The sequence below is a fragment of the Ornithorhynchus anatinus genome, chromosome 16 (genome assembly GCF_004115215.2).
Source record: "Ornithorhynchus anatinus isolate Pmale09 chromosome 16, mOrnAna1.pri.v4, whole genome shotgun sequence".
Lineage (NCBI taxonomy): Eukaryota > Metazoa > Chordata > Mammalia > Monotremata > Ornithorhynchidae > Ornithorhynchus > Ornithorhynchus anatinus.
In genome coordinates, this window is record NC_041743.1 from 18,649,358 (window position 1) to 18,666,721 (window position 17,364).

Genomic DNA, 17,364 nt, shown 5'->3' on the forward strand with positions numbered 1-17,364 from the left:
GATTAATTTATAGCTACCCTAGTGCTTAGATAGTGCTTGGTACAGAGTAAGCACTTAACAATTACCATTATTATTATTATTAGTGAAGCCCTAATCAAGTGTATATCCTGCAGGAGGCATTCTCTGATTATTCCACAAGAGATATGGATTTATGTTCAGATATTGTGTGGGAAATTGAAATGGACCCTTAAAAAAGAAATCACTTAATTTTTTCAGTTCAGAGTTGAAGGTTAAGTACCTACTTCTATTATTTATCTTATGTACATGTCACTTATTTCCTTTGTTGTTGTTTTTTCCAACAGCCTGGGGGAGCCAGGAACCAGGTATGTGTTTCAGCCAGTTAATATGTCTGAAAAGTAGACCTGTGAGCGGGCACTGTCATTGCACTGTACCAGTCATGAGGGACAGGGGAGGGGGATTGGAGGGGTAGAATACTGTACACCCTTCGATCAAGAAGTTAGACTATCCAGAGGGCTCGCCTAGAACTGCCTCTACCATATCCTTCGTCTTGAAGCCTCAGTCACCCTTTTGCAATAAGAAGAAATATATCAGAAGCAGACTGTACCCACTGCTAGCATCAGGGCCCAAAATGCTTCATCACACACACAGGAGTGAGGGGGTTCTGTTATACAGCTACAGAGATTGATGATGCATCCTACAGGAAAATCTCTAAAGACCACCTTAAAATACTCACCCTTTCTACCTCAATTTGCTATGTTGCTTCTGCTTCCTGTGGAAGAGGACTATGCCTTTCAATTTGGTTTCCAACATTTACTCTTAGAGCTTAATATTTCATCTTGCATTCTCTGAAGCAGCGTGGCTTAGTGGAAAGAGCCTGGGCTTGGGAATCAGAGGTCATAAATTCTAGTCCCGAATCCGCCACTTGTCAGCTGTGTGACTTTGGGCAAGTCACTCAACTTGTCTGTGCCTCAGTTACCTCATCTGTAAAATGGGGATCAAGACTGTGAGCCCCAAGTGGGACAACCTGTTAACCTTGTATCTATCCCAGTGCTTAGAGCAGTGCTTGGCACATAGTAAGTGCTTAAATGCCATCATCATCATTCAAAAATATGTGCAAAATCTGAGATGATTGTCCCAGGAGGTGGCACTGAAGGTAACTGAAAGGGGTTTGCCTGGCTCCAATGTCACTCACAGGTTCTGCGCTGAGACTGGCCAATGGAGGGAACAGGTGTCAAGGTCGCGTTGAAGTCCTGTATCATGGATCCTGGGGCACAGTTTGTGATGACGACTGGGACCTGAACGATGCCAACGTTGTGTGCAGTCAGCTGGGCTGTGGATATGCTGTTTCTGCTCCAGGGAATGCCCGGTTTGGTCAGGGATCTGGCAACATCCTCCTGGACCATGTGCAATGTTCAGGATGGGAATATTATCTGTGGAACTGCCCTCACCGTGGGTGGTACAGCCATGACTGTAGTCACAATGAAGATGCCGGAGTCTTCTGCTCAGGTAGCCTCCCTTTTTGAATCTGTCTATTGGGTCACCATGTGAATTTCTCCCCAGGAAATTACCCATCGAACATTGTCTTTATTTAGTCCTGGGCTTCATCAGTGACTGGCTATTGCTCTACCTCTACCATACAATTGGGGAAAAGGTGGGGCAGATATGGTTATTGGCTAGAAAGAAACCAGAAATGTGGAGAAAATGATAATGGCTTTAGCCAAGGATTCACCCTGGCAATAATTGACAAGGACCTTCATAATAACAGAGAACCAGTGGGTAGCTCAAGGCCTGTTATTGCACCTTGAGATAATATACAGGATCAGCTCCCACATATACTTTTGCAAGCTCCCACTGAACCGAGTTTCTTGCAGTACTGACCCAGGAACAATTTGGAAATGTGCCGAAATCCAGACTCACCTTTCTTGTCTTACAGATGGCCAGTCGAGTGGGAGCACAACCCCCGGTGAGTCCCAACTCCACCATATTGGATGGCTGTTCCTTCATTCCAGAATACACAATATTCATTCTGCAGAAACTGCATAGTGAATGAGGACCCATTCCAGTAGTGCAATGATTCATTTCCAGACAGTTTACCATGTGTCAATCTCTGCCTGAAATGCAAGTCTTCTCTTATCCCACTCAACTCTCATAACGTGAATCTAGGGCAGGAGAAATGGGCTTAGCAGGGAAGAGTTCTTCTATAGATCTCAGATCTCTGAGAAGGGATCCAGTCCCTGGAATTTAACTTGAGAAAAGGAGCTCCTCTGAAGGGAACACTGGCAGGGCTTTTTTTTTAAAAAAAAAAAAAGTAACTAAATTCAAGTTATTATTATCCTGAATCCCCACTTCTGGATCTTTCAGTGTTTTCACCCTTCTCCCATCTTATAAGAATGAGGATGAGGGTTATTCTCCTGTCAGACCATGGTGTTGGAGGGGCTCCTGGAAAGCCAGAGATGGAAAAGCTGAGACTACCTTAGGGATTTGTAGGACTGAGGGACCGGAGAGTCAGAGGAGACTGTGAAACTCTGTTCTTTTTTAAACCAATATCCCCAGCTCTTAGTTTTCTGATTCAAATCTTGAAAATCTTGAAATGCTTCTAAGCTTGAAAATCTATCCAAACTTAGTTTGAGTAGGGGCATAAGATACTATTTCCAACCATATATAAATCACTTTCCTAATTCTGATATCTTGTTCTCTAGATTGGTGGTATCCATGGACAACAGAGCCAGGTAGGTGCTATTTTCCTAGGAACTAACCCCGAAGACCCATTTTTGTATGTATCGTACCCACAGGTCACTCATTTCCTGGTAGAAATTCTGATCTCAGGATGACCTGGTCTGCCCCAGCCTCTGTGTTTTCCCTGAGACAGAGGTAGTAAATGCCTTTAAAACCATCCCATTTTAATTGGTTGGTTTAATTCGTTAACTGATTTCATTAATTATTATTATTATTATTATTATTATTAAGGGCAATATTAAGGGCCCCAGATATCTGTTTTAGAAGTAAGGAAAATCCACGCTAAAAAAACTGAGTGAAGAGTTCCAGAAGTCTACAGGCTCTTTTCCCCACAGTCCTAACCTATGCATGTGCAGGAAGTCCCACTTTTAAAATTGGTATTTACTAAGTGCTTACTCTGTGTCAAGTACTCTTCCAGGAGTGAGGGTAGATACAAGTTAATCAGATTGAATACAGTCCCTGTCCCACAGGGGTCTTACAGTCCAAGTAGGAGGAAGAACAGGTATTGAATCCCCATTTTGCAGTTGAGGAATCGGAGGCACAGAGAAGTTAAATGGCTTGCCCAAGGTCACATAGCAAGAAAATAACAGAGGGGGCATTAGAATCCAGGTCTTCTGTCTCCCTGTCCCAAGCTCTATCCACTAGATCATGCTGCCAAGAGTCAAACAACCAATTGATCCATAGACAGTATTTCTTCATAATCTATGAAGGAAGACCACTGTTCTAAAGTGCTCTTCCAAGGAAACCACACCACCAGCAGTCTTCAGGTGCATGGAGGAATCAATAGAGATTACTGGATTATTGAAACTTTTCCTCTTCCTTTTTCAGAAAAGACAACTTCCTCGTTTGACTTGACAACTGGTAAATCTTTTTGTTCTATGTTCATATTGTTTTATGTGAAGGCCATTTGGGCCTGACCTTGTGTTTAGATGCAATCAACCAATGTATCCATCAGTATCATTTACTGAGCACTGTGTGCAGAGCACTGTACTAAAATTTTCAGAGAATTTGATAGGGTGAGTAAACTCAAGTCCTGCTCTCAGATAACTTAAAATCTATCCGCCAGTGGTATTTAATGAGCTATTATTGTGTGCAGAACACTGTACTAATCGTTTGGGAAAATGCAATACAATATCAACCAATCAAATTTATTGAGCACTTACTGTGTGCAGAGCACTGTACTAAGATGTGGGAGAGCACAATATAACAGAGTTGGTAGACACATTCCCTGCCCACAGTGAACTTACAGTCTAGAGGGGGAGACAGGTTAGTGCATTATGGGTATGTACATAAATGTTGTAGGCCTGAGGAAGGGGTGAATAAAGTATGTAAATCCAGGGCAACACAGAAGGGAACGCAAGAAGACAAAATTGGGGATTAGTTGAGGAAGGCCTCTTTGAGGAGATGTGCTTTTAATAAAGATTTGAAGGGGGCAAGAGTGATCATCTGTCAGATATAAAGAGGGAGGGGGTTCCAGGCCAGAGGTAGGATGAGGGGGAGGGGGAGGAGGTGAGATAGACAAGATTCAGGTACAGTAAGTAGACTGGCATTAGAAGAGTGAAGTGTATAGGTTGGGTGGTAGTAGAAAAGCAAAGGAGTGGGTAGTTGGAGAATAGAAAGGGGACCCAGAACTAAACCTTGAGGGACTCCCACAGTTAGGGGTGGGAGGCCGAGGAGGAGCCGAGAATGAGTAGTCAGGAGAGGACAGTGTCAGATGAAGTTGAGGTTGGATAATGTTTCCAGGAGAGGGGGTGGTATACCATACCAGAGTTGGTAGATATGATCCCTGCCCACCAGGAACTTAGTCTACAAGGGAAGACAGTCATTAAAGTAAATTACAGATGGGGGGTGCGGTAGGGACATATACATAGGCACTTTTGGTCTGTGGTGAGTATCAAAGTGCTCAAGAGGTATGCAGCCAAGAGTGTCTCCAGTGTAGAAGGGAAGGTAGGTAGAGGAAATCAGGGGAAAGTTAGGGAAAGGTTCTTGGAGGAGATGTGATTTTAGGACATTTTTGAAGATTTTTGAAATGAGGGGGATAGTGGCAGACTGTCAGATGTGAGGGAGGAGTTAGTTCCAGCACCAAGGGTGGATGTGGGAAAGGTGTCAGCAGCAGGATAGAAGAAAATGAGGTACAGAGAGTAAGTTGACATTAGAGTAGTGAAGTGGGTAGGTAGGATTGTAGAGGGTGATCGATGCAGTAAGGTAGGAGGGAGCAAACTAATTGAGTGCCTTTAAACCAATGGTGTAGAGCTTCTGTTTGATGCAGAGGTGGATGGGCAACCATTGGAGGTTTGGGGGGAGTGGAGAGATATGGACTGAACGTTTTGTCGAAAAATGATCTGGGCAGCAGAGTGAAATGTGGACTGGAGAGGGGAGAGACAGGAGGCAGGGAGGTCACTGAGGAGGCTGTTGCAGTAAACTAGGTGTGAAATGAACCTTCCTTTCAAAACTCCCTGAGTAAGTAGTCACCACCTGCTGTCTCGACATCCTTTCCTCCAATTATCTCCTTGATCCTCTCCAATCTGGCTTCCACCCCCTTTAATCCACCAAAACTGCCCTCTCAAAGGTCACCGATGACCTCCTTCTTGCTAAACCTAACAGCCTCTACTCCATCCTAATCCTCCTTGATCTCTCAGCTGCCTTTGACACTGTCAACCTCCCCCTTTTCCTGGACAGACAATCCAAGCTTGGCTTCACTGACTGTCCTCCTGGTTCTCCTCTTATCTCTCCATCTGTTCTTTCACAGTCTCTTAAGCCCAAGATGATGAGGTCAAGTGTGTGTCCCAGTCGGTGCTTGGGTGAAGTGGGGAGGAGTCTCTTTGCATCAGCCCTTAACCCTCTCATTCCCATGAAGACCCACTAGATCACACTCTACCCGTTTGCCTTTTTCTATTCAGATTCTTCAAAAGGAGTTCAGACAGGAAAGGAGACTTGGATTTGAGTTTCTACCCTCCCAACATTTCCAGGAATGTCTCTTCTCCATCCCAGTGCACCCTGACCATTTGGCTGCTTTGGACACAGTTCATCAGCTTTTCCAGCTGGCTCCTTTCTTGTCCTTTCTCTGTTGCCATGCGTAGCCACGTCATACTCTTGTTTCACTAAACATATCTCTAAGCAGTTCCTTGCTTTTCGCTCTCTCACCATGAAACCCACTGTTTGAACCTATCCATCCTCACCCTCATCCCTCCCTCAGTTTACCCATGTGATCTCCTTGCCCTCTGTTCAAGCCCTGCTACAGTATCAGGTCACACATGGAGGCATTCCTCCAGCAAGGATAGATTGTATATTGTATTACTGTATGGGAAATGGAAAAGTTTCCTCAGAAAGAGGAGAAACTACTTTCAATTCAGAGGCAGAGTTTCACTTTTGACTCTTAATAATTTATCTTTTGGACATCAATCACAGATTTTCTGTTGTTGTTTTTTTTTCCCAACAGCTTGGGTGAGCCAGGAACCAGGTATGTGTTTCTGCCCCAGTGACTGTGTCTGGACAGTGGACCTGGGCTAACCGATACTGAACCAGGCTAGATGTAAGGGAGGAGGGTGGGAGGTTGGAGGGTGGGAGATTTTCTAACCTTGGTTGAAGCTGTGGGACTGTCCAGAGGGTATTCCCAGAAATGATGCCCCCTCTGCCTTTGAAGCCTGAAGGCTGTTTTTCAATGGGCCAAAACATTCCAAGAGCATGCTATGCCCTCTATATTGAGATGCAGTTGGCTTTATCATGCAGTAAAGACTGGGAAAGTCTTGTAAAGTCAAGCTAGTCAATGAGACATTCTTCAGAGGATTTGCTAAGAACCTTTCATACTCAGTTTTGTTTGTTCTTTTTTTTTTTTTTTGGTCCCATCCTCTTTATTTGGGAAAGGACTTTGATTTTCAATTTGATTTTCAACATGTGCCCTTACAAGTTCCTCCTCCCATTTATGCACTTCTTTCTTGCATTCATTCTTCTGGCATAATTCAGAACTGTATACCAAAACTGTGAGAATCATCCCTTGCACTGGACATTGAAGGAAACTGAAAGGATTTTCACTTGCTCTGATTTCACTCACAGGCTCATCCCTGAGACTAGTGAATGGCGGAAACAGATGTCAAGGTCGGGTAGAAGTCCTCTACCACGGGACCTGGGGCACCGTGTGTGATGACGATTGGGACATCAATGATGCCAAGGTTGTATGCAGGCAGCTGGGCTGTGGATATGCCATTTCTGCTCTAGGAAGTGACCGGTTTGGCCAAGGATCTGGCAGCATCCTCCTGGATGACATGCACTGTGGAGGATGGGAATACTACTTGTGGGATTGCCCACACCGAGGATGGTACAACCATAACTGTGGTCATGGAGAAGATGCCGGGGTGGTCTGCTCAGGTAGTTTCCCATTCTGGATTCCTTTTATTGGTTCATGCTGTGGGTTTTCCCCTAGGATATTTCCCATAGAGCATAGTGCCTACTTGGCCTTGGGCCTCATCAGTGTCCTCCTATTGCTCCCACTTTAGTACATAGTTCATATGTAGTCCTTGGGGAAAGGGTAGGCCCAGAGAAGTGGTAATAATGTTTTTACTAAGCCCTTACAATGTGCAGAGCACTGTGCTAAGTGTTAAGGAAAAATAATAGAATGAGAAACGGACCCTGCCCCTCCAAGGGCTTACAATATAAAATTAAGCTGGGGAAGGATTTGATGACCCAGTAGAAAAGATGAAAAAAAATATGAATAAAAACTAAAGAGACAGCATGAAAGAGAATAGTCCAACAAGACTGGTGGTAAGGGGATAGAATCGAAGGGGCCTTTTTAAGTTCCTGGAGGTTGTCATGGCTTTCATACCACGGAATCTGGGATCCCTGGGGCACGTAAAGAACAGTACTTAGAACACTGCTTGACACATAGTAAGTGTATAACAAGAATCATAATCATAAAAAGGGGGCCTAGGTGGCTCAAGGGGGAGGAAGTATGGTTCCTGGTGGATTTGCTTTACTATTCGGTGGAGGGAGATTCCAACAAGACAACCTAGAAATATGAAGAAAATGTTGAAGATTTTGAGCAGAGATTCCACACTGGCAGAAAACAGGTGAGAAAAGATCTTCATAAAACCTGAGAACCAGTGATAGCCTGAGGGCTGCCACAGCTCCCTGAGGTAATATGCAGGATCAGTTCCCACACATGCTTCCACTAGCTACCATCGAGATGCTTTCCTTGCAATACTGATCTGAAGAGCGGGGTGGATATGTGTTGAAACCTGGATTTATCTTTCTCATCCAACAGATGGCCAGTCCAGTGAGAGCACAACCCCTGGTGAGTCCCATCTCCGCCATCTTGAAAATGGCTGTTCCTTCATCCCGAATTACATAATATTTTATTTAGAGAAACTGTGTATTGACCGAGGACACGTGACTGTGCAGCGACTCATGTCCAGACAGTTTAGTGTGTGTTTATCCCCGTCAGAAGTGCAAATCTTCCCTTATCACTCATAACTCTCATACAATCAATCAGTGGTATTTTTTGAGCACTCACTTTGTGCACAGCACTGTATTAAGTGCTTGGGAGAGTACAATACACCAGAGTTAGTAGTCATGTTCTCTACCCACCTGTCGCATGGGCATGGGTTCAAGGATTGGCACAGTGAGAGACCAGAGTCAGAAAGGGTGAGTCATGCAAGACTTATTCCATTAGTCAGATTGAACTTCCCTCTCAGGAGAAATACATTTTTTTAGTTACTCACATGTGGCAAAGCACCTAAGTCCTGTCCTTCAAATGCTTCCCACTTGGGAGGAATGTACTTATGTGTTCTTGCAAGTAAAACTAATTCTAGATTGATAAGCAGCAAATACACTGGTTAGCATAGTTCCCAACTTCTAACAGCTGGCAGAACAGGGAAGGAGACACTGATTGACTTCAGTACTACCTTTCAAATCACCCAGGGTTCACCTTTCCAATCACCCTGGGTGACATTTCAAATCACCCCGACCTGGGCTACCTTTCAAATCACCAAGCAGTCAAGTTCCCAGAGGAAAAACTCATTTATCCTTGCTCCAGTGAGGAGGTATGATCAGATATTCAGCACCACTCAGGATCCTACAGAGTGGGCATCCCTGACTCTGGGTAGAGGTAATTCACCGTTTTGGTATGACAGAGTTCCAACCTACTGTGAGAGTTTTTGGAGACCCCTCCCCAGATATACCCTACTACTTCCTGATCCTCCCCCATCCATGGTCATTTTGGGGAGGATCATATGGCAAGACCCATCAGAATTCTCCAATCCAATAACCTAGAGTGTTTTCCACCTTATCGCTCACCACCTGCCTTCTGGCTTCAGGTACCTTGTGGGTTTACAGAATCGAGGGACCTACAGTTCTAGGGTTGGGGCAGGGAGATAAGTTGTGTGTTTGTTCATATCAAATGGTGGCTTGTTACAAAATGAAATTGGTCTGGCCAAGGTCCAACCAGTCACACTCCATTGGATAATATACAGGATCACTTCCCATGCACACTTCCCCCAGCTACCATCATGCTGTTTTTCTTGCAATAATGGCCCAAAGAGTAGGGTGAAAAGGTGGTGAAATCTAGATTTATTTTTCTTTTCTCACAGACAGCCAGTCGAGTGGGAGCATAACCCATAGTGAGCCCCTCTCCACCATCTTGAATATGGCTGGCCCTTCATCCTGAATTAAATAATATTTTATCTATAGATGCTGCATACTGACTGAGGACTCACTGCATTTGTGCAGTGACTCATTCTAGAGTGCCTACTGTGTGGTCTAATGGAAAGAACACAAGCTCCCAGGGTTCAGGAGAATCATGCTCAAATCCCACCTCAGCCCCTCGCTTGCTATGGATTTTTGGGCAATCACTTGAATTCTCTGTGCCTCAGTTCCTTACCTGTAAATTGGAGATTAAATACTTGTTTTACCTCCCTGTTAAACTGTGAACATTGTGTGGGAAGGAGATGATGCCTTATCTGATTACATTATATCTGCCACAGTGCTTAGCACAGTGGTTGGCATGTAGTTTTAATAACTACCACAATTCTTTTTTATTATTATCATTTATTACACGGTGTGTGTGTGTGTGTGTATTTGTGTGTATACAGGAAATTAGAGGAAATCAGAATTAGAAAATGATTTACATGGCTTGTGCCCCTATGCAAACTGGACATGGATAGATTTTCAAGCTTTGAATCGGAAGCTTCAGGACTTGGAATATCGCGTCAGAAAGAAAATAGAGTCTCACGGTCTCCCCTGTCTCCCTACTTCCTCAGCCCTCCAAACCTCCAAAGCAGCTTTACCTTTTCTATCTCTGGCTTTCCAGGAGCTGTGACAGCCCACAATCTGGAGATTAACACGTCCTCAATATTATATGGTCAGAGAAGGGTAAAAATATTTATAGATCCAGAACTGGGTAACCAAAATGGGAATATATGTGTATATAGTCCCTGATATACCTGATGTGCCTGTAGCTGATATGTATACATATATATATTCTCATTAGGTACATCATGGATTAAATGAAGATATGAACATGACACAGATTTCACTGTGTCTCTTTTCTCTTTCAGAACCAACACCTACTTTGTATGACTCAACAACAGGTAATTATTTTTACTCTCTAATTTTGATTTGCTACAAGGCCATTTGTGCCAGACTATGGGTTTTGGGTGCACTCTCATGTATTCAATCAATCAATCATATATATTGAGTGCTTATGGTGTACAACCAGAAACATGTGGACCTGCCATTTCTATCTGAAGATGATGCTTCCCTTGGTGAAAGCCTAGCCATTTGTGAGGCTTGGTAGGGAAAGACCACAGAGCAATATATATATTCCCATTTTGATTCCCCAGTTTTGACTCTTTCAATTTTTTCCCCCTTATCCCATTATAGAATATTGCAGGCAAGGGTCATTTTCCTGTCAGGTTCTCCTGTCCATCAGCTCCTGGAAAATCAGAGAGGAAGAGCTGAAGCTGCTTTGGGAGTTTGGAAGGCTGAGGGAGCAGGGAGGCAGGGAAGATTGAGAGACTGTTCTCTTTCCAACTGATAACCTGAGTCCTGAGTCTGTGGTTCAAAGTTTGAAAATCCATCAGTGTCTAGTTTGAGCAGGGGCAGAAGGCATCATCAGAGTCCAGTAGGAGGTATTATCCTGACAACCTACCCCAAAGATCCATTTTTATACCCCTCATACCAGAAAGTTACTCTTTTCCTGTTAGAAATTCTGACCTCAGGCTGAACTGATTTTCCCCAACTCTGTATTTCCCCCTGAAAGGTAGCAGTGGTAGAAATGGAAGCAGGAAAGCAGATTTCAAGGAGTTATTCATTGAGAAATATAATATTTCTCCACTTTACCACAGGGCTGAGCTCTAGGGGGAGACTCTGTGGTTCAGAAATCATTGAATGAATGCCATTAGACCATGCACTTTACCCAAAAGTTCCAGGGTTTTTATATATCAGTAGCTTTTATCAGTAGCATCATTTAAAGTGTTATATATGCATCATTAATATAAATAAATAGAATTCTAATTATAAATATGTACACAAGTGCTGTGGGGAGGGGGATAGAGCAAAGGGAGTGAGTCAGGGAGATGGTGAGGGGGAGGAGAGGAAAAGCGGGGCTAAGTCTAGGAAGGCCTCCTGGAGGAGGTGAGCTTTCAGGAGGACTTTGAAAAGGGGAAGTGTGTAGTTTGGTGGATTTGAGGAGGGAGGGCATTCCAGGCCTGAGGTAGGACATGGGCCAGGGGACGACAGCGGGACAGGCAAGAACAAGGCACAGTGAGGAGGTTAGCGGCAGAGGAGTGGAATGTGCGGGCTGGGATGTAGAAGAAGAAAAGGGAAGTGAGTTAAGAAGGGGCAAGGTGATGGTTCCTGGTTATTGCCAATGGATATCCTTTCCACAGTTTCCACTTATGTTTTGAAAGTATAAAACATTGGCATTTTAATCAGTTTACCCCAACAGTTTGGCAAGAATTCATTTCAATTTTGCCGCAATCATTCTGTTTACTGCCACAGTAGGTGGTACAAGTCTTTTCAGTCTTTCAATCGTATTTACTGAGCGCTTATTGATGTGCAAAACACTGTACTGAGCACTGAAAAACCTTTAGAAGCCTTTAAAAGTCTTTTAAGGCTTTAAGTCTTTAAAACCATCTCATCGTGGATAGGGGCAGTAAGGTCGTTACATGCAGACTAAGCTCCATGGGAATAAGGAAACTCCATCCCAACATAAATGAGTCAGAATTCCCAGATATCCATGAGTACATTCTCCTGGCCTCACCTTCCCAGCCCTATCCTATACACGTGCAAAAACTCCTGCCAATGGTCAATCAATCAATCGTCAATCTGTAGTCTTTTTGAATCACTATGCAGTAAGTGCTCAACTAAGGAAGCCACACCATCAGCAGAGGCTTCAGAGATTATATCCGCGTCCCTGGATGATACACCTGTTTCATTTTTTGCCCTCTCTTTTTCAGAAACCTCGTATGACTCGGCAACAGGTAATTTTGTTTGCTGAATATTCATTTTGCCTTATGCTAAGGTGATTCAGGCCTGACCACGCTCAGGTACTCCAAAAGCAAGCATATGCACTTATATTTTCCACCTCAAGTTCATTCTTCTACTATTTGTGTATCTATGACCTGTTTCAGGGTAACGGAATGGATGCCCCACAGTGTGCATTCAGAGATTGTTCTTTTATGCACAGTTGGGTTTGCCCTGTGCAGCACCAGCTGCTGTCTTGAATCCAGCTTTTGACATCACAAAAGCAGACTCCTGCAGACTCCTATTCAAGAAAAAAAGCTCCCTTCCTGAGTGAAGCACACTGTTCTTTTCAATCAATCAGTGGTATTTACTAAGCACTTGTTCTGTGCAGAACACTGTACTGAGGGCTTGGGAGAGTACGATACAATAGAGTTAATAGACAAAGCCCAGAGGCAGGAGTGTGTCTCCCTACTGTCTGTCAGTTTACCCTACCAACAGATGGAGACTCTGTTTCACTCTGACATTATCCTGTTTGTACTGCCCTGTATACTGGCCCCTGCACCACCCGTTGTGTATTCATTAGTTTCTCAGTACACAGCTATTGTCTTTATTCCTCTCATCTACTTCTTATAAGACAGTGTGGTCTTTATCCTGGTTACTGATGGGGTTTCAAGAGGTCAGCATCCTGCCATTTGACAGGAAGGCTGGCTCGTGGGCAATTCTGATGGAATGACATGAGCAGTCAGAAGGACCTTACGTAGTTGGTCATGACTCCCATCTTAAGAGAGAAATTCAGTCATGGCAGCCACAGACACATGTGGACAATGATGCATTATGCTGCATGCAGTATTCAAAGGGTGCGGTTCCCCATTCAGAAGTTCCACAGACACTAAATCCAACACTGTGAGCAATCCCATCAACATTGCCTGTGGGCCTCATCTAAAACCGAATGGTGCAAAGAATCCCTGGATGACATTTGAACCACATATGAGTCAGTCAGTCAGTCAATCATATTTATTGAGTGCTTACTGTGTGCAGAGCAGTGTTCTAAGCACTTAGGAGAGTACAATACAACAATATAACAGACACATTCCCTGCCCCTGTCTAGAGGGGAAGACACACATTAATATCAATAAATAAAATTAGAGCTAAATACGTAAGTGCTGTGGGTCTGGGATGGGGGTTGAAGAAAAGGAGCAAGTCAGGGTGTTGCAGGGCTGGTCAGTGGGACCTTTCAGAGGAATAGATGTCAGCAGAAGAGATGCCCCAGGATGAGCTGATATGGGAGTGTCCAAAGCACAGAAGAGGACAACCTGTTCATGGACTCATATAGAAGTAAAGGTCAATCTAGTAATGCTCTTTTCACCTAAACTCAAAAAGTGGAAGGAATATCAACAGCAGTAATATCTTCAGTCGCAAAAGACAGTGAATCACAAACATGATTATTTTTTTATTTTTATGGTATTTGTTAAGCATTTACTATATGCCAAGCCCTGCTTGTTCTAAACTTTGGGGTAGATATAAGTTTAATAGGGTTGGACACAGTCCCTGTCGCACAGGGGATCTAGAGTCTAAATTGGAGAGAGAAGGATTTAGTCGCCGTTTTACAGATGCCTTAACTGAGGCCCAGAAAGGTTAAGTGAGTTGCCCAAGGTCACACAGCAGGCAAGTGACAGATTTAGGTTTAGAACTCAGGTCCTCTGACTCCCAGGCCTATGCTCTTTCCATTAGGCACACTGCTTCCCATGAATAGATTATTCCAACTCTCATTTGCACTGATGATGAGCTTACTAAATTGAGGATAAGCCCACCTAGAGAAACCCCATGATATGATTCTGAGAGATTAGAAATGGACTCACTTCTTCCAAATGGATACATTTCTGCACAGAACTCTACCAAACTCCAACCTGCTGTGACAAGTGATTTCCACCAATCTTGCTCCAGTCCATTAAGCCTTGGCTTCTATGGCCCCTGACTGCTCACTGTGTGTGTCCCTCCGAGTCCCACTCCAGCTCCTTTCTCCTTTTTTGATTCAGATACCGGAGAAGCAGTTAGTTCAGAAAATGATGCAATGGAATTGTCTTTTCATTAACCCAATCCTCTTTGGTCACTAAGTTGCATTTGTTGCAGTTAACAAGCCTCTCTATCTGGCTCCCTCTTTCCTATCTGTTCTCTACTCTCATGAATACTCTCCCAAGCACTAAATACAGTGCTCTGCACACAGTAAGTGCTTAATCAATATGACTGATTGATCGACTGATGGATGAATACCCATTCATCCTCTCTTGTCCTCCCAAGCAACCTCCTAACTGTCCCTCCCTCTTTGTTCCCTCACCTGCACATCCACTGCTTGGATTCATTTGTGCTCACCCTCAGCCCTCACTTGGTTTAGGTACACTGCTGCCCTGTTCTTCCCCTAAGCCCTGATTTAGTATCATTTCCTGTTGGAGGCATTCCCTGATTATTTCCCCAAGAGACGTGTCATGTTAGTGTATGTCGTGTTGCATGGGAAATGAAAATAGTCCTTCAAAAAACTAAAAAGAAACCACTACATTATTTCAATTCAGAGTCACAGTTTAATATTTGAATCTGAATTAATCTCTTGGCCTGATTGACACAGATTTCCTTTTCCTTTTTTTTCAACAGCTTGGGTGAGCCAAAAACCAGGTATGTGTTTCTGCTCCAGGGAATGCATGGATTTAGGAGGGAGCACTGAAACCAGGCTAGATGTGAGGGTTGGGAAATTGTATACCCTTGGGCCAAGGGATGGGACTGTCCAGAGAACATTCCCAGAAGAGCCACTATGATGACCTCTGTCTTGGGAGGGTATTCATAAGAGTAGAGAACAGATAGGAAAGAGGGATCCAAAAAGAGGCTCGTTAACTGCATCAAATGCAGCTAAGTGACCAAAGAGGATTGGGTTGGTGAAAAGACAATTCCATTGCGTCAGAATGAATTTACTGGAAATGTCAGTAAATGGGCAGAAACATTCCACTATTAAGCTGTGCCCTGAGCCTCAGGATAAAATCAGTTTCATCATGTAGAGAGGAGTAGAGAGATCTTGGAAAATTGGCTAATAATAATAGTGGCATTCATTATGTGTGTACTATGTGCCAAGAACTGTACTGAGCACTTGGGTGGATAAAAGCAAATCGGGTTAGACACAGCCCCTGTCCCACCTGGAGGTCACAGTCTTAATCCCCATTTTACGGATGAGGGAACTGAGGCACAGAGAAGTGAAGTGATTTGCCCAAGGTCACACAGCACACAAGTGGGAGATTAGAACCCCTGGGGGTCCCCAAACCCCACTTGGGTTCCCAGGGACCCCCAACACTATCCCATTCTTCCCAGCACTGTCTCTAGAAGAGATATCCTCCCTCCCCTCAAAAGCCACCCCCTCCACCTGTGCATCCAACCTCATTCCTTTGCACCTTATCAAAACTCTTGCCCCCTCCCTAACAGTCATTTTCAACTGTTTGCTCTCCAATGATTTCTTCCCCACTGGTTTCAAACATGCCCATGTCTCCTCTATCCTAAAAAAACCCTTCCTTGACCACATGGTTCCTTCCAGTTATCACCCAATCTCCTTCAACCATCTCCTTCCTCCTCCCAAACTCCTGGAATAAGTTGTCTACACCTCCCTTCTCAAATTCCTCTCCTCCAGTTCTCTCCCTAACTCCTTCCAATCTCGCTTCCAGCCCCTTCACTCCACAGAAACCAACCTCTCAAAGGTAGCCAATGACCTCCTTCTCACCAAATCCAGCAGCCTCTACTCCATCCTAATCCTCCTTTACCTCTAAGATGGCTTTGACACTGTGGACCACCCCCTTCTCCTGGAAATGTTATCCAACCTTGGCTTCACTGACTCTGTCCTCTCCTAGATCCTTCCTATCTCTCTGAAAGTTCATTCTCAGTCTCCTCTGCAGGCTCCTCTTCTACTTCCCACCCCCTAACTGTGGTGGCCCTTAAGTTCTGGGTCCCCTTCTGTACTCCATTGACACCCATTCCCTTGGAGACCAAATTCACTCCCATGGCTTCAACTACCACCTCTATGCAGGTGACCACCCAAATCTACATCTCTAGATCTGATCTCTCTCCCTCTCTGCAATGTCACATTTCCTCTTGCCTTGAAGACGTCTCTATTGAGGTGTCCTCCTGTTACCTCAAGATTACCATGTCCAAAACAGAATTCCTTATCTTCCCACCCAAACCCCATCCCCCCCAACCCCCACGAATTTCCCAACACAGTATATGGCACCACCATTCTTCCTATTTTACAAGCCTGTAACTTTGGAGTTATTCTTGATAACTTTGAAGTTATTCTTGACTCCTCTCTCTCATTCAACCCACATACTCAGTCCATCACTAAATACTGTCAGACCCACCTTCATAACATCACTAAAATCCATCCTTTCCCCTCCATCCAAACTGCTGTCACGTTACTACAATCACTCATCCTATCCCACCTGCATGAGCCTCCTTGCTGACCGCCCAGCCTGCTGTCTCTCCCCACTCCAATCCATACTTCACTCTGCTGCCCAGATCATTTTTCTACAAAAACATTCAGGACGTCACCCCACTCCTCAAGAAATTCCAGCAGTTGCCCATCCACCTCCACATCAACAAAAACTTCTTACCATTGGCTTTAAAACACGTCATCACCTTGTCCCTTCCTACCTCTCTTCTCACTGTACCTTGATCTCCCCTATCTCGCCACTGACCCCTCGTCCACCTCCTGCCTCTGGCCTGGAACCCCCTCCTTCCTCAAATCTAATAAACAGTTACTCTTCCCCTCTTCAAAGCCTTATTGAAGACATATCTCTTCCAGGAAGCCTTCTCTGACTAACCCCCCCTTTCCTCTTCTCCCACTCCCTTCTGCATTGTCCTGACTTGCTTCCTCTCTTCTTCCTCTCTCCCAGCTCTACAGCTCTTATGTTCATATCTATAATTTTTTTATATTAATGTCTGTCGCCCACTATCTAGACTGTGAGCTTGTTGTGGGCAAGGAATGAATCTGCTTATTGTTGCAGTGAATCCCAAGTGCTTAGTACAGTGCTTTGCACACAGTAAGCACTCAATAAATATGATTGAATGAATGAATGAATGAAGCCAGGTCCTTCTGATTCCCAGAACCATGCTCTGTCCACTATGCCATACTGCTTCTCTAGTGAATGGGCATAGTGCAGGGGGAAACCCTTAAGAACTTCCAAC

The 17,364-nt window shown here is 44.3% G+C and overlaps 1 protein-coding gene across 1 annotated transcript in view; it reads left to right on the plus strand.

Moving 5' to 3' along the window:
- Positions 1-1,142: 1,142 nt before the first annotated feature.
- The window catches only part of DMBT1 (deleted in malignant brain tumors 1), a 77,174-nt gene continuing 60,952 nt past the window's right edge, over positions 1,143-17,364 (plus strand). The window contains exons 1-10 of the mRNA XM_039914355.1: positions 1,143-1,467; positions 1,895-1,924; positions 2,661-2,690; positions 3,526-3,558; positions 6,137-6,157; positions 6,751-7,062; positions 7,955-7,984; positions 10,245-10,277; positions 12,147-12,170; positions 14,800-14,820. Coding sequence (XP_039770289.1) covers positions 1,143-1,467; positions 1,895-1,924; positions 2,661-2,690; positions 3,526-3,558; positions 6,137-6,157; positions 6,751-7,062; positions 7,955-7,984; positions 10,245-10,277; positions 12,147-12,170; positions 14,800-14,820 — 859 coding nt within the window. The remainder of the gene's footprint in view (positions 1,468-1,894; positions 1,925-2,660; positions 2,691-3,525; positions 3,559-6,136; positions 6,158-6,750; positions 7,063-7,954; positions 7,985-10,244; positions 10,278-12,146; positions 12,171-14,799; positions 14,821-17,364) is intronic.